A 23,889-nucleotide genomic window follows, 5' to 3' on the forward strand; every position below is an offset into this window, starting at 1 on the left:
AAGACTTCAGGAGAAAACAGATAGATGAACTGGACAAATACAGTTTAAGTGACACATTCTGGGACTATTTGAAGCTCTGCAAGGACAAAGGGTGTGCGGTCACAAATCACTGAAGGTGGCAGGACAAGTTGAGAAGACTGTGCAAATGGCATATAAGCAAGTTATGTTCAAAACAACTTTAAGTCTCTGAATCAGCTCCAACTACAGTATTATGCTCAACTCTGAGCTCCTTGCTTTCAGGAAAGATGTCACAGCCTTCAATAGGCTGTAGAGGTTTTACTACAATCGCATCAGGGATATGGGTCTTCACCTTCCCGAAGTGGTTGTTTTTGCAGCAAGGAAGGTTAAGGGAGATTGAAGTGTACAAAATCAAAAGGACTTTGATTGAGTGACTAAGAAGAAACTGTTTCAATAATGTCAGATTAATCAGCATCAGTACCAATGGTCTTCTGTATGCATCATTCTGTGATTCTGTCTTCTGCAACACAGTTCACAGTTAGTTGAGCACACTAAGAGCAGGAGCATTATAATGCACAAGAATTATTCTGCTGCTAAGATGGAGCTGTGTGCGGCCTGCTGTGTTGCTGAAAGGCCAGGTAGTCTAATCATTATTACTTCCCAAGATCAATTAGAAGGCTTGTTTGTTATTTGCAGTCCAATTATAGGGCAGAATGAAATAAGCAGAAAATTACTGGTTCTCTTCCTCTGGTTAAAAAAATTGGTGTGACAATAAGAAAAATCAACAGACAACTCAAAATGTTGTCATTCTGCTAAGCTGTATCTATATATCCCTTTAAGGTCAAAAAGAATAAATGCTCTGTCCTGCTCAGGTCAGTTAAGAGGTCAATTGGATTTAGCACAACAGCTGAAGGTAGGCTTGTTTTGTTTTTGAAAACAAATGATAATATTAATTTGAAACCTTCATTACATTTATTAACAGCAAGAAGGTATTGGGAGATACAGGTTAATTGGAGGTCAAACAGGCTTTGGAAAAAAGTATGCACAGAATTGCACCAATTACAGTATTCCCAACAAACAATGAGACCCCTGATAAGAGAAAAAGGTGATGCAGTGAAAAACAGTATAGTTGCATGTTATTATGGCCAAATTAAAGGAGAATTTTCTTCAGCCTGAGGGTAGTTAATCTGTGGAACCCACTGCTACAGAGGCCAAGTCGTTGAGTATATTTAAGCCAGAGATAAACGGGTCCTTGATTAGTAAGGGGATCAAGACTTGAGAGAATGTAGGTTTCTCAATCCTACTCTCCTAATGACCATGATGGAATGGCAGAGCAGACTTGATGGGCTGAAAGGCCTAATGCTGCTCCTATATTTTATGGCCTTATGGTATATGAAAAGAAGGTACAATATCAAATAAACCTGCATTTAGTAGCACCGGCCTTCTGCAATCTTCCAGGCCTCAGCAGTTATTGCATGAACGAAGACAAAATAATTTACCATGAATGGTTCGAGTTACATTAGGAAGCCAACTATCTTTCAAAATGTAAGATGCAAAGCTGATATTGTGCCATTTTTCTTTGTGCCTTTAAGATCAGCAATGTCACTTACAGCTTTGGGAGCCACATAACCGCCAGCTGCCATTCCAATTCCAGATGAGAGTTCAAACAGATCACTCAGGCCACTGCTCGGCACAGCAGGAGTTGGGGAGGGCCCAAATGTAGTTGGCACTGAAGATGGTATAAAGCTTTGACCAACCTGTAACAAAAACAAATGAATATTTAACCATGGGATCACGCGAGTACAAAACAATACATACTAGTACTCAATCACTCCAACTGGTCCACTGCAGAAATGAACAGAGCAAATTGGTTGGATAAACACATCTTTAAATAGACATTTTATTTACATACCTTTGCATTTATGATAGTCTCTGATTTGCTTGGAATAGTTCTAAGGGAAAATTGTTATACACGATACTGAATTTATCCAACAGTGACGATGATGGCAAAAACAAGCTGCGGAGGGCTTTAAAGAAGTAGATATCGATAAGAGGCTAGTGCTTTACTCCTGTTCATCATATGATGTGAAACTTTGCAGAAACTTACATCTCCCTTGCTCACTCTTAACGTTTGTAAATTCCATACATTGCTGAAACTAAATAAGCATGAAAAGGTGAAGCTGCTGATTGGGTTAGATGAAGGAGGGTAGTGGGTGGCTTCCATAGACAATAAACACCAGCATTCACTGGTTAGGCCAAATGGCCTGTTACTGCATTGTATATTCAATGTAATACGAATGATTTCATATGAAAGGGATTTTTCCCTCACCCATATTTGGGACTTGTTATGCCAGGCCAAGAGGGTGAATAGGATACTAGCAAATCAACACCAAATATTAGGATGTGTGAGGGGTAGAGTGCCCGGGAAGATTCCTACTCTTTACTATTATCCAGACACCACTATTGAAAGATGCATGCAACACAGGATTAGACTCCAATGTGATAACATCCACAGTGACAAGCCTGCTAACACTCACTGACTGGGATCAGATACTAAAACTGGATAGCTAGGTAAACTGCCAGTGGAATGGGGTGGAGATGCTCACATAAAAAGTCAGCATCTTGATGAGGGAAAATTGTAAAAACAAATAAAGCCCTTACAATCTTCAATTGTGATCTGTATGTGACTTTAGGAGAAAGACTCACCGCTGGACTCCCACCAGTAGGCCCGCCAAGATCGCCCCCAAGCTGAAAGATACAGAATACAGAGAGTCAATGGAAGCAGAGGGCATACACAGCAAGAGGGCATAGAAGCAGGAGGGCATAAACAGCAAGAAGGAAAAAATGCATTTATGAGTTAATTACAAAAAAACAGCTTCCACATTTTCACCAATTTCAATTTATTTCAGATTGAAGCAAGCTGTCACTCATTTATTAGCGTGGTTTTTGATATGCTGAGAGAGAGAGAATTGTAGGAGACAGATAATTTAGTTTAGCCTCCATTGTCAAGGCAAACAAAGATAGTCAAGCAGGAAATAATCAAAAGGAAAAAGATGGTGAACAGTTCAGATTCCAGCTGTATTCATTTCCAGCAAACCAGACAATAGCATTGACCAGAGCATTGAAGACAATTAAAGCAATTAGGGGAAAAGCACAACAGAACAAAAAGATTTCAAAAAGCTCAATGTTTGGAAAGTTCTAAATTTAATTTGTTGAATCCAAATGATCAACTGTGCGCTCACTTCTTAAATGTTGACATACAAAATAATGTACAGGGAGCTCATGCTGCATTTGATTCCTCTGCAATTCTCTCATCAAACTTTGGAAAATTGCTAAGCTCAGTGACCATTTTATTTATTAAAATAACCTAGATAATGTGAGCCAATGAGGAAGTCAAAGTCTGGGATATTTACATTTTCCATCACGCTCAGCAGAACAAAGATGTTGTTATGTTGCTCGAGCAGTCACAAATATGTTGTAAGTTTAGACTGCCATACTTGTCACTAGTCAATTGTGAACTGCTTAAGAAGAATTCCGGTTGATCCCATAAAGTTTCAATGGAAAGCCTGTAGAGGTCCTGCCAGGCAGGAACAGGTGACTCAGTATGATTTCCATCACGAAGTTCAATTATTCCAATGATCCACATTTTTCACACCAAGTCTCAGCTCAACCAAAACTCTGTTGCTCTTGTACCAAGGTCCATTCACCCTATGATTCATATTGACTCAAGGTCAAAGAATGTGTTGAATTTAAAATTCTATCCTTATGTTCAAATTTCAATATGCTCTGAACCTTCTCTATATCTGCAAATTACTTCAGCCCTCCAACTCCCCAACCCATCTTTGCTCCTCTATTTCTGGTCTCCTGTGCATCTAATGTTTCTTCAACCTCTCACTGCTAGCTATGCCTTCAGTGTCGGATATTACTCCTGTCCTTTGCAACATTGACGACAGTAAATATTTGCTGTTGATACTACCAAAAATCCCAAATGGATATCCGGAATGATTAATTCAGCCAGTCTCATTGTGGGTGTATTTGTGACATTGCATTCAATCTCTGCAGGGGCAAGAGTTGAACCTTAGTCCAGGTTTAGCCGTATTCACTGACCTCTACCCATCAAATATCTAGCATGTGAAAAACTCCGATAGCAAGTATATTAACAGTGTGATGACATATTGATTCAATGCATGATGCCCTTCAAAATTGATATGCTTACTGTCTGGAATATCCACGCTGGCAAGATACTTGAGGAATAGAGGTGTCATTGGGATTAGAGCTAGTATATTTCACAACCTTCAGGAGGGGAGATACAAAATTAGGGGAAAAAAACTGAACACCACGTAAACTTTGAAAACTGCAACAATGCACAGCCAATAGTATTAAACTGCAGACGTTTCGTCCCCTGTCTAGGTGACATCCTCAGTGCTTGGGAGCCTCCTGTGAAGCGCTTCTGTGATCTTTCCTCCAGCATTTGTAGTGATTTGAATCTGCCGCTTCCGGTTGACAACTGGAAGTGGCAGAGACAAACCACTATAAATGCCAGACGAAACATCACAGAAGCACTTCACAGGAGGCTCCCAAGCACTGAGGATGTCACCTAGACAGGGGACGAAACATCTGCAACACAAATTCCCAGCTCGGCGAACAGAACCACAACAACGAGCACCCGAGCTACAAATCTTCTCCCAAACTTTGAATAGAATTAAACAAACAGAATCAGATGACTCGTAAATATTTTTGTCAGAGCATTAATGGTTTCATGATAAATGGAAATTTAACTCATTTTTTATTGAAACAATATAAAATTCTGTTCTACAGGAAGTCTCAAAACTTAAAGTACAGAACAGCCATTTGATCCAGTGTTAATGTTGCACATTAACCTTTCCCTATCCTTCCTCAGTGAACATCATCAGCATTTCCCTCTACTTCTTTCTCCCAAGTGATTATCAAGTTTCCCCCTAAAGCTATCTCGAGAGGCTTAGTTCACTCTGTTTCCTGTCTGTTAAGTTGGTAATATCCAGAATCAGGCTGCATTCACATTATAACTGTGGTCTTTATCTAAAGCGAAGTTAAACTGCCAAGGCTTTTGTGTATGCATAAAGCACCTTAATGGAGATGTAATGTACACAGACATAATGAGCCCACAACTGTTAATGAGGAAAAAGACAAGACAATACACATTTTCTCTGCATTCAATAAGCTAACAAAGTCTCAAATGTCACATTTTGATTTAATTAACAGATGGTCAGGTAAAACAGGTATTCAATAAATTCTGGGTACAATCTCATAAACAATGATCTATGTCTAATGTATATTACACTCAAGAGTCAACTGGCGAATAATAAAGTTCTGAAGTGGATATGCCAGAACATTGGAAGGTGTTTGAGGCTTTCAGACAGGGTGTACAGAAATAAAACAAGGTGATATCTCATCAAACAAAATTCAAACCACACAAAATGGTCTGCTTTCAGTCAATTCACAGGATGAACACGGATTAGAAAGAGGATCCAACTGGAACAAACAGGAAGACAATTTCTCAGATGACAATACCACCTTGTTCTGACATTACTGATCTCTGGTCTACATAGTAAGGTTTCAAAAATTAAATATGGGGCTCATTTTACAAGTAATGTGGATTTAGGTCACTTAAAGCAACTGCACAAACTATCAATAATAATACAACAGTGTAACTGTGGTATTTATGATATTCAATGCCAGTAATACACTTATTGCAAAGGAAATTAAATATTTAAATAGGAGGTTATACTTGTTACACAGGGCACAGGTGACACCACAGTGGGAGTTACTGTACAAAACCAGTCAAGGAATTTCATGGCACCATAGTAGTATCCAGACCTGTGAGACAGTAGGCCTAGATTTAAGTCCAATCCTCTCCAGAGGTGTATCATAACATTTCTAAACTTGATGACTGAAAATATCTACAGTACTGGTCAACTTAATTGAGGATGTAAAGGCTTAGAAAGCAGCTCAGAGAGAACTTGCTCGACTAATACATAGAATGGGTAGGTTGCCTTGTAAGCTAGCGCAGACTTGGTTTGTACCCAGTGAAGTTCAGAAAAGTACAAGATGACCTTATTGAAACATACAAGATCCTGAGGGACCTTGACATATTGGATGTGCAAAGTATGTTCCATTTTATGTGATAATCTAGAACTAGAGGTCACTGTTTCAGAGGAACAGGTCACAGAAATGAGGTAAATTTTTAGAATAAAGACGAGATGAAATTTTCTCTCAGAAGACTGAATTTTTAAAAAGATTGTTCATGGCGTGTGAGATAGCTGGCTGGGCCAGCAATTACTGTCCATCCCTAACTGCACAGAGGACAGTTAAGAGTCACATTGCTGTGGGTCTGGAGTCACATGTAGAAGAGACGAGCAAGGACAGCAGATATCCTTCCTGAAGGTACACTTGCAAACCAGATGATAGGCAGTGCTTACGCAATCACCATTAGACCAGCTTTTCATTCAAGATTTTTCATGAATTCAGATTTCACCATCTGCCACGATGGGTTCAAGCCCATTGCTGCAGAACATCAGCCTGGGCTTTCAATAACTAATCCATTGCCTCATCTTCAGGAGTGATTTTCCTGAAAAGGTGGTGAAAGCAGAGTTTTTGAATTTTTTTTAAGACAAAGGTGGATACAAATAGATAGATAGTAAGCCAGTGGGTGGAAGGTTTTCAAGAGTGGGGAGGAATTTGTGAATTCGAGGTTACAATCAGATCAGCCATGATCTTATTAAATGGTAGAGCAAGCTTAGAAGCAGAAAGGCTCACTCCTGCTGTCTGGTTATAACCACTTGAATTTCTACAACTCATTCAGTAACAAAAATACAGAATCTACCAGCTAGGGAATCGCAATAACGTTAGGGCATCTAACAACTTTCAGTTACACAGAATTTTCAAAGCTTAGCCTGGCTACCAATGGTGGAACAACATAAAAACTGCAGGAGTCCAGACTTGGAAGGGGGACAGATCTTAGCAAATTGCAGCACTTGAAGGATGTTTTACAGTTGCAGAGGAGTGAGACCATTGAGAGACTTGAAAACTTGCATGGGAGTTTTTCCTGGGGTCGGGGAGTCCAGAACCTATCCAAGGCATAGGTTTAGGGTGCGAGGGGAAAGATATAAAAGAGACCTAAGGGGCATCTTTTTCACACAGAGGGTGGTACATGTATGGAATGAGCTGCCAGAGGAAGTGGTGGAGTCTGGTACAATTGCAACATTTAAGAGGCATTTGGATGGGTATATGAATAGGAATGGGTTGGAGGGATATGGGCCGGGTGCTGGCAGGTGGGACTAGATTGGGTTGGGATATCTGGTCGCGTGCACAGGTTGAACCGCAGGGTCTGTTTCCTTGCTGTACATCTCTATGACTCTAAGAGTCAATTCACTTGCAAAGCACAACTGCGAATGGGATTTCAATGAGCTCAGATTTATGGAGGGCGAAAGAGATAGACTGAATAGTGTTGGAATAGTGTAGTCTTGGATAAGGGTTTCATCAGCAAATACGTTGAAGCGAAACAAAGAAGAGCAATGTTGTAGAGGTAGGAGTAGGTGATTTCAGTAATGGACAAGATTACTGTCTATCATCATCTTCTGCCATTGAAAATTATTACCCTTTATTCCCACTCTCTGTTAGTTCCTTGAAGCCAGATGGGAACACATTTTTGAGTCTCAAGACCAAAATGAATTCTGAGACAGGACAAGCAGAGATTAAAGATAAACTGGAGAAGGATGGATGCTCAGGATTAGGGCATGGGGTAGGATTTTCCATTGGGGTGGCAGGGGGGAGGACGGAAGGGAAGTGAGAGAATGGAGCAGTGGAAGGACACATTCTTCCAGGTTATCCCGGCAGAAATGAACAGCCAGGAGGTGTGCAGAATTAATCACGAGACAGGAAAACTATGGCAATTTTGATTGTCACAAGATTGAGGTAAAAAAAATGGACTTTAATCAAGAACAGCAAATTGTTGACATGAATTTCATATAGTAGCTAAACAAAAGTTGATAAAACAGAAGAACTATCACAAGCTCAGCAGGTGACAGCAGCTGTCGGGTAATGGGTTGGAAGATAGACAAAATTAACTCTAAACACTAACTCATTCAACAACAGATTGGAGCAGCAGCAGTCAGGTCCTACAGTACAGCATATCATTTCAATGCTCAGAACATAATAGGATGCTACAATGGGGAGGCAAGATTTTACAGAGCCTCATTTTGAAAGGCAAGTGGTCGTTCAATGTATCCAAGCATTTAAAATATGAAACATTGTAGTGAGGATAATAGGGGACAGCAAAACACCATTCTGAGTTTCAAGAGTTTTTATCAAATATGAGAACAGATTAACTTTATCATACAATAGTAAAAAAACTTAATACAGAAGATATCAGGAGCTTGGGAATCAATAGTTATTCATGCCGGTAGCACACAAGAAATGCAACCATATCTATCAAACTGCAGCACTCCCAAATTTAAAAAAAATTTGGCAATTATATTTATGACATAAGCTGCCATTTACTAGGATTTATGAAAGAACAAAGAACAGGCCCCACTGTTTTCATGAGTAATGCCATTTTTCGATGTTCTCATAGAAACCCTACAGTATTGAACAAGGCCATTTGGCCATTGAGTCTACACTGACCATCAGAACAGAATCCTGTGCTATCGCCATAACCCCGCAATTACCCTGGCTAATCCAGCCAGCTTGCACATTCCCGGTCTGTATGGGGCAATATAGCACAGCCAGTCTAAATAACCTGCACATATTTGGACTGCAGGAGGAAACTGGCGGAAGCGCAAGCAGACACTGGGAAGTCAGAGGTCAAGTGTGAAAGGCAGAGGCGGATGGATTATTGTCAAGCTGGGCGGTTATCTGGGATAGGTAGGAATTTGGATTTGAGGTTGTAATCTGATCAGTGATTATGTATTTTCATGTGTAAGCAGGGGCTGAATAACCTACTCCTGCCCTTGTCTGTATCTCATCGAGTCATATAGCATGGAAACAGACTGTGTCCAACCAGTCCATGCTGACCATAATCCCAAACTAAAGTAGGCCCATCTACCTGCGCGTGGCCCATTTCCCTCCAAATATTTCTCATTCATGTACTTATCTAAATGTCTTTTTAAACATTGTAACTACATCCACATCATCTGGAAGTTCATCCCACACACGAACCACACACTGTGGAGAAAAATTGACCCATATGTCTTTTTCAAATCTTTCTCCTCGCACCTTAAAAATATCTTATTCATATAGCAATTACTACAGGGCCCTTAGTACATTAGAGCTTAGGAAACAAAAGATGTATGGGTTAGGTGGATTCGCCATGTTAAATTTCCTCTAGTGTCTAGGGATATGCACGCTAGGTGGATTAGCTATGGAGAATGCAGGGTTACAGGGAGAGAGTACGGGGTTGGGTCAGGATGGGATGCTCTTCGGAGCGTAGGTGTAGACCCACACTGCAGGGATTCTATGATTCTGAGAGACATCATGTCAAGTTTTATAGTGATGCCGGGCTCTCATGGGTTCCACACTGATACAAACGCGACTGTACATCACACCACGTTAAAACCTGCCAATCACTTTTCAGGTTACAGCTACATTAAAAATATTCCAATACATATATATAGAATAGAATTAGTTGACTTTTTAATTAATTAGTTTGAGATAAACCATTTTGATACCTATATTTTACCACGTCTCTGTTCACTCAGGCCCTCATTGCCTTGTTAACTTCCAGTGGGAACTATTTACTTCCATTGCTTCATCAAAAAAATACACTTCTGCACTTCAATTAAAGTACAAGCAGCAACAATTTTCCACATCATCATGCAGCTAACATGACCAGAGTAGGAAACAGTAACAGCAATTAGACAATGATAAAATACTGATGCTGGTGTCAAAACAGCTCCAATTTCTGAATACTGTTGAAGAGTAGGCTGCTTCAGCAGATCCATACTTCAAAACATCTTGATTGCAACAGTAGAAGATTCATATAATCAAGCATCAAATTTTTAGATAACATCCTCTTCAAAATAAGACCGAGCACAGTATCTCGCAGGGGCAAAGGTAAATGGGGGCGAAGGAGGAAGAGATCAAGAAAGGAAGGATGAGGTGTGAAACAGAGGCAGACAGTAGAGGAGGATGATTAGGGAAATGACTGAGTTTGTGAGGAGGAGAAGGGGGATGGCAATACTTGCACAAATTTATCCAACTTTGGCTGCCTTCAAAGCCCAGTGTGTGAAGTTGATCTGATCTATCAACTACATTTATAAGAAATTAAAATAATTAATTGCAGCATACTTTAAACCCAAAGAAAATGAAAAGGGGTGTGAGAAAAAGAGATGGGCAAGACTCGAAAGGGGAGAGGGGGAGGAGGTAGACGGGACAAGTGGGGAACAAGAGGGGGAAATAGAAAGGGTGAACGTAGGAAAAAGGAGGGTGAAGGGGGGGGGGCAGAAAGAGTGGGTGGAAAAGAATTATCCATCAGGACTTAGATTACAAGATCCTGTTGTAATCTGAGGTAACCCTCTTCGCTGTCCACTACACCTCCAATTTTGGTGTCATCTGCAAACTTACTAACTATATCTCTTCTGCTCGCATCTAGATCATTTATAGAAATGACAAAAAGTAGAGGGCCCAGCACCGACCCTTGCGGCAATCCATTGGTCACAGGCCTCCAGTCTGAAAAACAACCCTCCATCACCACCCTCTGTCTTTTACCTTTGAGCCAGTTCTGTATCCAAATGGCTAGTTCTCCCTGTATTCCATGAAATCTAACCTTGCTGATCAGCCTCCCATGGGGAACTTTGTCGAACGCCTTACTGAAGTCCATATAGATCACATCTACTACTCTACCCTCATCAATCTTCTTTGTTACTTCATCAAAAAACTCAATCAAGTTTGTGAGGCATGATTTCCCACGCACAAAGCCATGTTGACTATCCTGAATCAGTCCTTGCCTTTCCAAATACATGTACATCCTGTCTCTCAGGATTCCCTCCAACAACTTACCCACCACCGAGGTCAGGCTCACTGGTCTATAGTTCCCCTGGCTTGCACTTACCACCCATCTTAAACAGTGGCACCACGTTTGCCAACCTCCAGTCTTCCGGCACCTCACCTGTGACTACTGATGATACAAATATCTCAGCAAGAGGCCCAGCAATCACTTCTCTATCTTCCCACAGAGTTTTCGGGGACACCTGATCAGGTCCTGGGGACTTATCCACCTTTAACTGTTTCAAGGCATCCAGCACTTCCTCCTCTGTAATCTGGACATTTTGCATGATGTCACCATCTGTTTCCCCTACAGTCTATATCTTCCAGATCCTTTTCCACAGTAAATACTGATGCAAAACATTCATTTAGTATCTCCCCCATTTTCTGTGGCTCCACACAAAGGCCACCTTGCTGATCTTTGAGGGGCCCTACTCTCTCCCTAGTTACCCTTTTGTCCTTAATATATTTGTAAAACCCTTTGGATTCTCCTTAATTCTATTTGCCAAAGCTATCTCATGTCCCCTTTTTGCCCTCCTGATTTCCCTCTTAAGTATACTCCTACTTTCTTTATACAATTCTAAGGATTCACTCGATCTATCCTGATTGTACCTGACATATGCTTCCTTCTTTATCTTAACCAAACCCTCAATTTCTTTAGTCATCCAGCATTCCTTATACCAGCCTTCCCTTTCACCCTCACAGGAATATACTTTCTCTGGATTCTTGTTATCTCATTTCTGAAGGCTTCCCATTTTCCAGCCATCCCTTTACCTGCGAACATCTGCCTCCAATCAGCTTTTGAAAGTTCTTGCCTAATACTGTCAAAATTGACCTTTCTCCAATTTAGAACTTCAACTTTTAGATCTGGTCTATCCTTTTCCATCATTATTTTAAAACGAATAGAATTATGGTCACTGGCCCCAAAGTGCTCACCCACTGACACCTCTGTCACCTGCCCTGCCTTATTTCCCAAGAGTAGGTCAAGTTTTGCACCTTCTCTGGTAGGTACATCCACATACTGAATCAGAAAATTGTCTTGCACACACTTAAGAAATTCCTCTCCATCTAAACTTTTAACACTATGGCAGTCCCAGTCGATGTTTGGAAAGTTAAAATCCCCTACCATAACTACCCCATTATTCTTACAGATAGCTGAGTTCTCCTTACAAGTTTCTCAATTTCCCTCTGACTATTTTGGAGGGCGGCGGGGGTGTCTATAATACAATCCCAATAAGGTGATCATCCTTTTCTTATTTCTCAGTTCCACCCATATAACTTCCCTGGATGTATTTTTGGGAATATCCTCCCTGATCACAGCTGTAATGCTATCCCTTATCAAAAACGCCACTCCCCCTCCTCCCTTGCCTCCCTTTCTATCCTTCCTGGAGCATTTGTATCCTGGAACATTAAGCTGCCAGTCCTGCCCATCCCTGAGCCATGTTTCTGTAATTGCTATGATATCCCAGTCCCATGTTCCTAACCATGCCCTGAGTTCCTCTGCCTTCCCTGTTAGGCCCCTTGCATTGAAATAAATTCAGTTTAATTTATTAGTCCTACCTCGTCTCTTTGACTCACTTCTGTTCTCAGCTGTACCCATCTCAGATCGATCCCTTTCCTCACCATCTCCCTGGGTCCCACCACCCCCACCACCCCCACCACCCCCCCCCCCCACCTTACTAGTTTAAATCCTCCCAAGCAGTTCTAGCAAATTTCCCTGCCAGTATATTAGTCCCCTTCCAATTTAGGTGCAATCCGTCCTTCTTGTACAGGTCACTTCTACCCCAAGAGATTCGAATGATCCAAAAATGTCAATCCTTCTCTCATACACCAGCTCCTCTGCCATGCATTCATCTGCTCTATCCTCCTATTCCTGCCCTCACTAGCTCTGAGCACTGGGAATAATCCAGTATTACTACCCTTGAGGACCTCTTTTTTAAAATTCTACCTAACTCTCAGTAATCTCCCTTCAGAGTCTCAACCTTTTCCCTTCCAATGTCGTTGGTTCCAATGTGGACAATGACCTCCTGCTGGCCCCTCTCCCCCGTGAGAACATTTTGCACCGTCTCTGAGACATCCTTGATCCTGGCACCAGGGAAACAACATACCATTCTGCTTTTTCTCTGCTGGCCACAGAAACGTCTGTCTGTACCTCGGATTACATTATCCCCTAACACAATTGATCTCTTGGAAGCTGACGTACCTCTCATTGCATTAGAGCCAGTCTCAATACCAGAAACTTGGCTGTTCATGCTACGTTCCCCTGAGAATCCATCACTCCCTACATTTTCCAAAACAGCAAACCTGTTTGAAATGGATATCTCCACAAAAGACTCTGCTCTACCTGCCTACCTCTCTTACCCTTCCTGGAATTAACCCATCTATGTGACTGTATCTGAGACATTCCCTCCTTTCTATAACTGCCATCCATCACATACTGTTGCTGTTGCAAATCCCTCATCGCTTCTATCGGTCTCTCCAACTGATCCACTCGATCTGATAAGATTTGCATCCAACAGCATTTATGGCAGATATAATGCACAGTAACCCTTAAACTCTCATTAAATTCCCACATCTGACAAGAAGTACATATCACTGCAAAGGCCATTTTTGCTCCTTCACAATCTACAGACCCAGAAAATAACACCGTCTTATTCCTCTACAAACACTGCCCCAGGTTAAATTAATAGCTATGGCTTATATTTTAAGTTTAATCAAGAACCGTACTTCATAGGAGACCGCACAGTAAATTGTACAAAGGATGTCTGTCAAGAGTCTAAAAGCATTTTATTTTTAAATCAATGATATATTCCACTAAGTTCAATATGCACCAACTTGGCCAGTCCCAGCAGACCAGCAGCACTCGGGGACCTGCAACTGGTTTCAATATCTTTTAGGCTGGAGACAGAAATAAGAAAACTCATTTCCCAACCTTGATGCTGATCCAGTGAACTGTGAAGCTCATGTATTCAATGGGGACAAGAGAGGAACAGAGTATTAAAATGAGGACAGGTTTCACAGACTTTAATAAAGGAGTAAAAGGTAACGTAATGAAAAGGTTAGAGGTGAGAAACTCGTGTTTCTAGCAGGGGAGTCTGGAACAAGTAATCATCACCTTCAGAAATCAGAGCTTGGCTCTTCAGGGCGATATTAGGAGACACTATCACATTCAAGAATTAATGGAAATGAAGAACTCTCCCCCAAAATGCTGTTGAGGCTGTGCTGGAGTCAGCTAGAAATTTTAAAACTGTGCGATTGTTGGATTTTTGTTAGGCAAAGGTATATTGGTTAAAGAATCAAATGGGTAGGTGGAGTTAACCTACCAATCAAGCATAATATACTGAATGACAGAAAATGCTAAGAGGCTTAAAGCTGGAACTAAGATTGGTCTGGTCTATTTAGTCCTACCACATGGCACTCTGCTAAAGTATTGTCAACACTCAGATGTGGGAATTATCAATGAGAAAAATTGTAAATGCGAAGTATTTGCATTAACTCAATGTGAGCCGAGTGACCAACCAATAGAGCGTTGCTGAAGTGATGAATGGTGACAGTGATGGAAAGCATTGATGTAACAGATTGAAATGCATTACCCGTTCTGCGTCTCCCATCTCAATTCAGAGAAGTAATATGTTAGTTATGAGCAAGGAAGGAATAGAAGAAAGGAGAAAAAAGAAAGCAGCGTTAGGACAAAGATAGACACAATGCATTTTACCAAAATAGTAAGTCGGAAATTATATATTAAAGCCACAAAGAACCAATAATCCAAGCAAATACAGATCTCCAAAGCAGGTTTTATAGGGCTTAAACATCTTAAATGTCATGCACGTTTGATTTGATTTATTATTGTCACATGCATCTAGGTACAGTGAAAGGTTTTGTTTTCCATGCAATACACGCAAATCATACCATACAAAGATCACTGAGTGACAGAACGGAGCAAAGAATATCAAGTTATGGCTGCAGGAAGGTACACAAAAAGCAAGATCCATATTAGATTTGGAATTCGAAAGGTCCATTCAGAAGACCAATAACAGCAGGGTTCTTTAACTTGTTGGTACACGTGGTTAAGCGTTTGATTCTTCTGCCTGACAGAAAAGGTTGAAAGAGAGTATAATCAGGGTGGGAGGGGCCTTTGATGATGTTGACGGCCTTTCCATGGCAGCGAGAAGTGTAGATGGATGGAAGGTTGGCTTGCATGATGGACTGAGCTGTGTTCACAACTTTCTGTAGTTTTTTTTAATGGTGCTGCACAACAGCAGCCGCCGTACCAAGCTGTAAGCATCCAGATAGAATGCTTTCCATAATGCATCTATAAAAATTGTTAAGGTCCTTATAGATTGCCTTGGCCATCAAACAAAGCAGTGCCATATGCCTGATTCATATGCTAAATTACACAATAGACATAATTGCCATTTGCTCACTTCGGCCAACACATTGTTGACAGTATTCTCATTGAGCTTCTTTCTTCATATCACCAATTACTTTGGATGAAGGAGACTATATTGAACTCCTTGTCCCAGAAAACTACCATCTTCCATTCGAATTAGAATAAGAATTAGATTTATTGTCACATGTACTCATGAATGCACTGAAAAGTTTACAAAGTTGCCACTTAGGGTGCCATTTTAGGTACAAAAGTACCCAAGACCAGGATCTTAGGAATAAATTTTAAAAATAAAAAGTTCAGCATTACAGACCTTTGATATTAGTCCATTAGTACAAGGGACCCGGGTATAAAACTTCAGGAATAAATTAGGAAAAAAATAAGTAGTTCAGCATTACAGTCCTTCAGTAGTGGGTCTCGCCAGCTGTCTACGCTGGGATCTCACCTCCACGACCCATCAAGTCCCCACTGTGAGCACCAAGCTGTGCCGCAGCTGATGGCAAATACAAGTTCCTTCCAGATGTTAATCATTCTGTATCAAAGAAATTCTCCCAAATCTGTTCGACACTTGTTCTTAACAGAATAAAGTCTGTTTGCTCTCCCCATATCCTTTGCATGTTAAAATATAATATATACCATAATGTCACCTTGAGTCAACTGTTGTCTCAGCCAAAAAGTCCAAGTCTATCATTGGTTTCTCACAGCCAGGGAATGGGTGTTAGCAGAGACTAGCAACTCCAAAGGCCCCAGGAAGAGTTATCATAAATTCATCAACTCCATGTAACCAACACCTAATGTTTGTCATCATGAACTAACATCCAAATCGTAAATAACAATTGAGAATACATGTCCTAGATCAGAAGTAAAAATTAGAGGATACAATGGAATAACTGGTACCAACAGAAATACTTTTTACCAACATCTTTATTCATTGCTCACTACCTAAAGCTGGAATTAGCTTTCCTCTACATGATGCTTATTGAGCACCTAAATATGTCAAAGACCAGGTAAGCTCATAAACCAAGTGGAGCACAGTTCAATTTCACAACAGCTTGAGAGGATTTGAATTCAACTAAACTATCAAAATGATGTTCATTTTGGTTATCATAACAACTCACTGTCTGCTTACAGTGAATGGCATATCAACTAACGGTCCCTAAACCTCCTCATCAAGAAGTTCCATTTCACTTGACAATTGCAGACTGAGCATATATTCCCCAACCTAAACTTCGTTCCATTTTCATTGTCCAATAAATCACTATTATTGACATTGGACATTATTTACATTGTCTGATGTTAGTGCATCCGGATTTATTTGAGATTATCTAGTTCTAATTGCCCTCATACCCTCTTGTTCTAGATTCCCCTCATTAATCCCACCCACTGAACTCATTATTTTATACACCTTGGTTAAATACCTTGCAGATTTCTAAATTCAAGGAAACACACTAAGTTTGCAATCTGGGCACATCTCAGAATGCTTTCAGCCCAGTATTCTGGTGGTCTCATCCTGGTTGTGTTTCCATCGCTACTTCATCAGCTTTCCCCGAGCCCTGAAGCCATTAACTGAACTTTGTCTTAATTTTACTTATTATTATGTATAACTTCTGCCATTGATGCAGGGGCCATGGTTAGACGACTTATAAAACATCAGGGTACACAAGAAGAATTTCTGTTCTATTCTGTTGTATCCCTGGTATGATATTGGTGAATCTATATGGCACATCCTCAAAGTTCCAATACCCTTCTGAAAGCCAGATTCCCAGTGAAAACGGTCTTCCAGGTTTTGCCAGAGTACAGAAGCAACACTGCTCCCTTGGTGTATAGCAACCCCCTTGATCTTTTTCAATTTTTATTGTATTATTCATTCATGGGAAGTGGGCAATGCTGGCTGGACCAGCATTTATTGTCAGTCTCTAGTTACCCTTTTGAAGGTGCCTTCTTGAACCGCTGCAGTCCATTTGGTGTAAGGAAATACAGTAAAGGACAGTTCCAGGATTTCGACCATGACTTACTTGATGAAGAGACTCAGGCTTCATGAAAATTAAACCTAGGCCAACAGTCTTGTCTTCAGCGGTAAACCAAAGATTCAGTGGAAAAAAAAACACTCAAATGTTCACAATTTGTCAGTACTCCTTTTACGTAGGTTTCTGTTCCAAAATTTGCCTATTACTGATTGAAAAACCGATTATAAATCCTCACACTTTCTATCAATTGGGATCTGACAATCAAGTGGACATTTTTGCATATTTTGTTTGAAAATTTTAAACTTTTGTGATGACTCTGGGACGGGCCTGCCTTGATTCCAGCATACTATCCCAATGAGCTGTGACACTATATTTTGCCATGCTGAAAATTACCTACTTATTCCAACTCAGTTTCCTTTTAGTTTGTTGGGAAAGATCCTCAGTGTTGCATAAGTTTGGGATAACCACATTTGTAGCGCGTTTCTGCAATCTCTTGGTTATAAAATGCTGGTTTCTTTCTAATCCCACAACAATGCTGAATTGGCACCCTCCTAATTGGCACTCAGCTCTTGCAGCAACAACACGTTGATAGCCCATCAGTAAAACTAATGCAAAGTAGGCAGTTGCCAAAGAAGGGAGAGTGAAACATTGCAGTAATAGAGGATTCTATTGTCAGGGGATTTAATGTACTATTGAAGCAAAATGTTGCTAAAGTTAGAAGTATAAAATGAAGAAAAAATGCTAGAAATGATCAATATACAAGGCAACAATATGGAGAGAGAAAAACAGATTAACATTTTAAGTCACTGGTCTTCCATGAGAACAGCTTGTTATTTTGCTTGATTTGTATTATAGATTAACTTAAAAATGACACTAAGGAATCCTGATTTGATTTAAAATAAAGGCGTTAAAACTCTAGAATTTACTCTCTCTCAGGTCAGATAGGCCACTGGGTCAAGGACTGGCAGGTGAGAGTTAAACGTGAGGACCGACAAGGTACCCCATGGGAGACTGATTCACAAGGTTAGATCTCATGGAATACAGGGAGAACTAGCCATTTGGATACAGAACTGGCTCAAAGGTAGAAGACAGAGGGTGATGATGGAGGGTTGCTTTTCAGACTGGAGGCCTGTGACCAGTGGAGTGCCACAAGGTTTGGTGCTGGGTGCACTGCTTTTCATCATTTATATAAATGATTGGATGCGAACATAGGAGGTACAGCTAGTTTGCAGATAACACCAAAATTGGAGGTGTAGTGGACAACAGGATCTTGACCAGAGGGGCCAATGGCTGACAATTGGCAAATGGAGTTTAATTTAGATAAATGTGAGATGCTGTATTTTGGAAAGGCAAATCTTAGCAGGACTTATACACTTAATGGTAAGGTCCTAGGGAGTGTTGCTGAACAAAGAGACCTTGGAGTGCAGGTTCATAGCTCCTTGAAAGTACAGTCACAGGTAGATAGGATAGTGAAGAAGGCCTTTGATATGCTTTCCTTTATTGGTCAGAGCATTGAATACATGAGTTAGGAAGTCATGTTGCAGCTGTACAGACACTGGTTAGCCAATGTTGGAATATTGTGTGCAATTCTGGTCTCCTTCCTATCGGAAAGATGTTGTGAAACTTGAAAGGGTTCAGAAAAGATTTACAAGGATGTTGCCAGGATTGGAGGATGTGAGCTACAGGGAGAGGCTGAACAGGCTGGGGCTGTTTTCCCTGGAGCGTCGGAAACTGAGGGGTGACATTATAGAGGTTTACAAAATTATGAGGGCCATGGATAGGATAAATAGGCAATGTCTTTTCCCTGGGGCTGGGGAGTCCAGAACTAGAGGGCATAGGTTTAAGGTGAGAAGGAAAGATATAAAAGAGACCTAAGGGGCAACCTTTTCACACAGAATGGTGAATGTATGGAATGAGCTGCCAGAGGAAGTGGTGGAGGTGGGTACAATTACAACAGTTAAAAAGCATCTTGATGGGTAAATGAATAGGAAGGGTTTACAGGGAAATGGGCCAAGTGCTGACAAATGGGACTAGATTAGGTTAGGATATCTGGTTAGCATGGACAAGTTGGACAGAAGGGTCTGCTTCTATGTTGTAAATCTCTATGACTCTATGGGTTGCATTTTGGTCCAGCAAACCAGGGCAGTACTTCTACAATTAAGAGGTTCCTGGGGTGTATTGCCGAGCAAAGGGATTGTAGGTGTATAGTTCCTTGAAAGTGGAATTGCAGCTTTCAGTGTACCAAGTATAAGAGCTGGGATGTCATGTAGTGATTTTACAGGAGACTGGTTAGGCCACTTTTGGAATACTGCATTCAATTTGGTTTGTGCTGTTATAGAAAGGATGTTGTTAAACTAGAGAGGTTGTAGGAAAGATTTACAAAGATGTTGCTGGATCTGGAGGATTTGAACTTTAGGTAAAGGCTGAAAAGGCTGAGGCTGGAGTCCTGAAGAAGATTACACCTGAAATATTAACTTCAGCACCTCCTGATGCTGGCTGGCTTGCTGTGTTCTTCCAGCCTCCTGCCTGTCTACTTCCCTAGAGTATTGGCAGCTGAAGAGTGACCTTGTAGAGGTTTATAAAATCATGCACAGCATGGATAAGCAAGGTCTTTTTCCAAGGGTGAGGCGGTATTACCAAAACTAGAGGGTGTAGGCTTAAGGAGGGAAGGAAACGATTGAAAAAGGACATGAGGGGGAGACTTTTTCACACAGAGGCTGCGGTGTGTATGGAATGAGCTGTCAAAGGCTGTGGTAGAGGCTGGTACAATTATAACATTTAAAAGGTATCTGGATGGGTACATGACTAGGAATAGGGATATGGGCCACATGCTGGTAAATGGAACAAGATCACATTAGGATATCTGGTCAGCACAGATGAGTTGGATCAAAGGGTCTTTTTCCATGCTGTGCAGCTCTGACGACCAGGCAAAGTTTCAGAACATAGCTTCTTCCTTAAATTTGATATTAAAAATATTTGTGATGTAGTAATATAGGAATGTATTATGAATGCAACTGAAAAATGGCCTGACAACAAAAAAATACGTTTTTGATTTAGTCTTCAATCTACTGTCTTTGAGTAACTCAAATTTAAAAAGTGACTTTAAAAACTGTTTGAAACCATTTACAAACTACACTTGGACACACCAGACAGTTTTCAGTAAGCGTACACAGTTTCTAAAATGTATCTACTGCTATCCTGCATTTGAAAGAACTTAATTTTGAAGGCCTCAACAAAGGTTTGCAATTCAATACAACTAGAAACATCAAATCTTCCGACAATAATTTTGACAGGTGGTGTGGCAATTTTCAGCATCATGTTATAAGCTGCTGTTTCTTTTAAACCAGAGTCGAAGATAGCAGATTCGGTACCAAATGTTCCTGCTCAAAATTTCTTGATCTTTTACATTGATCTGGGGTGAGAGGTGCTGGAAGCGAACAGTGAAACTTGAACTTTTAATTAAATCTTTACATATTTGGCTGAACCTTCCAGTGGTCTTCAGATTTAAAAACTACACGCTAACCTATAACCAGTGAAGCTTTATCTTGAAATTGTGAGACAAGAGGATTTTATTATTCAGCATCAATGGACAGCAGTCTACACTGTCCTATAGCTTTGTACAAATTCCATGTACAGACTACAACGTATCAGAAGGTACATGCTAGAAGGGTAAGTAAGCCAAAGTAAATCCCTGAAGGACTTATTCCTGAAATGTCTACTTTCCTACTCCTTGGATGCTGTCTGACCCGCTGTGCTTTTCCAGCGCCACACTTTTCGAAAGTAAATGAACAGCGTTAAGACTCTATCAAGTTATTGTTCCCTAGGTTTAAATCTCAAATCAAGTGAGAGACTGAACTTATATACATGATTTAAAATGTCTCACATCCAGAATGCATAGCCAAGATTTCTCCTGCTCAGTCTAGGCATCCTTCGACAGTAAGTGGGAGTATAGTGAACTGTATAAAGCTACAGTTGGTGGGCAACAATTACACACCTCGTGAATCCCCAGTCTTGGCAATACCATCGATGAAACAGAGTGCTGGCCCATTGAGTAGAGGGGCTACCTGGAATTGCAGATCTGTTTGTGGTTTTGCAGGGTTAAGCGTTTTCCAAACTAGCTTCAATGCACAGACCACAGAAATGAGGAGATAAAAAAGGAAACAAACTGCCTCGAGAGCAAAAGATACTTATACTGTATATCATAAACAACAGAAACAACAAAATAAATTCTACTCATGTAATGACCACTTTGAATCAAACCTAGATATTTTCTAATTAACTTGCTCACAGAGGTCGAGATACAATTGTTGCTCCACAGCCATCCTAAAATAGCAGGTATTTGTGACTGAAACTTCTTGTGTGATACCATTCGAGATTCAATTAGCACAAGAATGAACAATCAACTTTATTAACGCAGGATGCATCTGGCCATTCAACTCCTGCAGTTGCTCGGTGCATAATTAAACGGGCTAGTCAATATGGGTTCTGTTGATATATATTACATTGATTGCTCTATCAGTATCTGGTCTTAACTGGTGTTTCTCAAAGAAATAACAAGTCGTTCTCTAACCGTGCCTCTGATTTTTATCTAGAACATAGAAAAATACAGCGCAGTACAGGCCCTTCGGCCCTCGATGTTGGGCCGATCCAAGACCACTGAACCTATACTAGCCCACTATCCTCCATATGTCTATCCAAAGCCTGTTTAAATGCCCATAAAGAGGGAGAGTTCACCACTGCTACTGGCAGGGCATTCCATGAACTCACGACTTGCTGAGTAAAGAATCTATCCCTAACATCAGTCCTATACCTACCACCCCTTAATTTAAAGCTATGCCCCCTCATAATAGCTGACTCCATACGTGGAAATCTATTTTCTAGTTTCTCATGTAGAACCACAAAGTCCAAGTACAAATCTCAGATGAATTCTTTAGGTGAAAAAGTTACTGTTTATATTTTAAAAGCATGGCAAGGGTGAGTAAATACTGCAATAAGGATATGGGAGAGGGACAGCAAGGAAGACAGAGCAAAAGAGAAGGAAGCGGCTGCAGGAAGTGGGGGGGGGGGAAGGGAAGGGGTTAGAAGAGGTGGGGGAGGGAGGAGAAGAGGGAAGTTGGAGGATACATGGATCGGCAAACAGGGATACAAGGGAGGGAGCAAGAGAGGCGGGGGCGCTGATAGAGAAAGGGGTGCGAGAGAGAGGCGGGGGAGGGCGAGAGATAGGGAGAGCGGAAAATCTGAGAGGAGTGTCACAGCAAGATGATCCGGAGGGATATAGAGTTGACACATGGATGGAAAACTGAAAGACTGTGGGTAGAGCTTCCTGTCTCACTTCACTCAGAAACAGAGAATGTATCCTGTCTGGACCAGATGAATTCATAATATCATATAATGTCAATCTATTTAGCACAACCATCGTATTTATTTTTTATCCTATATAATATCTCCAATGTTTCTATTTCTAGCATAAGATACACTTCACCTACACTGTTTTCACAAGTGAGAGGTACTTACCCAATAACTCAGTCATTGGTTTTGCCTGCACAAGAGGATTTGCTTCTTTGCCCAGACTTGGCCCCACAATTCCTTGACTATCTTTCTCTTCTTGTTTTTAAAAACATTTCCGACTTCTTTCAATGTTATCCTTTTGACATCCTTTATCAATTTACTCTGGCATTTTGTTACATACCTGCAATCCTAGTGAATAACCTTCTTTTCTCATTTAATGTCCATCTTTCTTTCCTTTGGCAGCTCAGGGAATATTGCTTCAGGATATCTATCTTTAATCCTTCAGAAGCATGTTTGGCTTATGATGGAAATCTACAGTCTGCCATTACTGTTCATCTGGCCAATTTTTGTTTCCAGTTCATTTCTACTAAATTATTTTAGCAGAACCGCTCCCTTCTAGTTAGATACATTCACCATTGATCTTTGTCCCTTTCTAAAACTGCATTAAACCTCGATACATCATAATCATGTTTATGCAGATGTTCTCCATCCCAAATGCCTTCAGCATTTGAAAGAATCTTGTAAACTAGAGGTGGACATCTATAATCACCTGGATTGTCCACAGAGTACATTGTCGAAAAGTGTAGCACTGGAAAAGCACAGCAAATCAGGCAGAATCCGAGGAGCAGGAGAGTCAACATTTCAGGCATAAGCTCTTCATCAGGAAATAACAGAATGCACTGGCCAGGTTTTATTTGCTCCAGAGATGTGAATATCTTTGGCTGGGGCAGCATTTATTGCCCATTCATCATTGTCTTAAGAGTCAGAGTTACTGAGCTTGAAAACAGACCCTTTAATCCAACTTGTCCATGCTGACCAGATATCCTGAACTGACCTCATCCCATTTGCCAGTACATGACCAATTTCCCTCCAAATCCTTCCCATTCATATACCCATCCAGCTGCATTTTAAATGATGCAATTATACCAGCCTTCACCACTTCCTCTGCTAGCTCATTCCATACACGCACCACCCTCAGTGTGAATAGGTTGCCCCTTAGGTCTTTTTCAATCTTTCCCTCCTCACCTTAAACCTACGCCCTTTAGTGTT

At 40.8% G+C, this 23,889-nt stretch overlaps 1 protein-coding gene across 2 annotated transcripts in view; it reads right to left on the reverse strand.

Annotated features, from left to right (window-relative positions):
* The window catches only part of ap2b1 (adaptor related protein complex 2 subunit beta 1), a 313,188-nt gene that overhangs the window by 147,548 nt on the left and 141,751 nt on the right, over positions 1-23,889 (reverse strand). The window contains exons 15-16 of one of the 2 annotated variants that reach the window (XM_060848299.1): positions 2,665-2,706; positions 1,569-1,715 (exon numbers count right to left, since the gene is read on the reverse strand). In XM_060848299.1, the coding sequence (XP_060704282.1) occupies positions 1,569-1,715; positions 2,665-2,706 (189 nt within the window). The remainder of the gene's footprint in view (positions 1-1,568; positions 1,716-2,664; positions 2,707-23,889) is intronic. The other variant, XM_060848300.1, reaches the window with a different exon arrangement.

This window comes from Hemiscyllium ocellatum, chromosome 31, assembly GCF_020745735.1.
Source record: "Hemiscyllium ocellatum isolate sHemOce1 chromosome 31, sHemOce1.pat.X.cur, whole genome shotgun sequence".
NCBI classification, from domain to species: Eukaryota; Metazoa; Chordata; class Chondrichthyes; order Orectolobiformes; family Hemiscylliidae; genus Hemiscyllium; species Hemiscyllium ocellatum.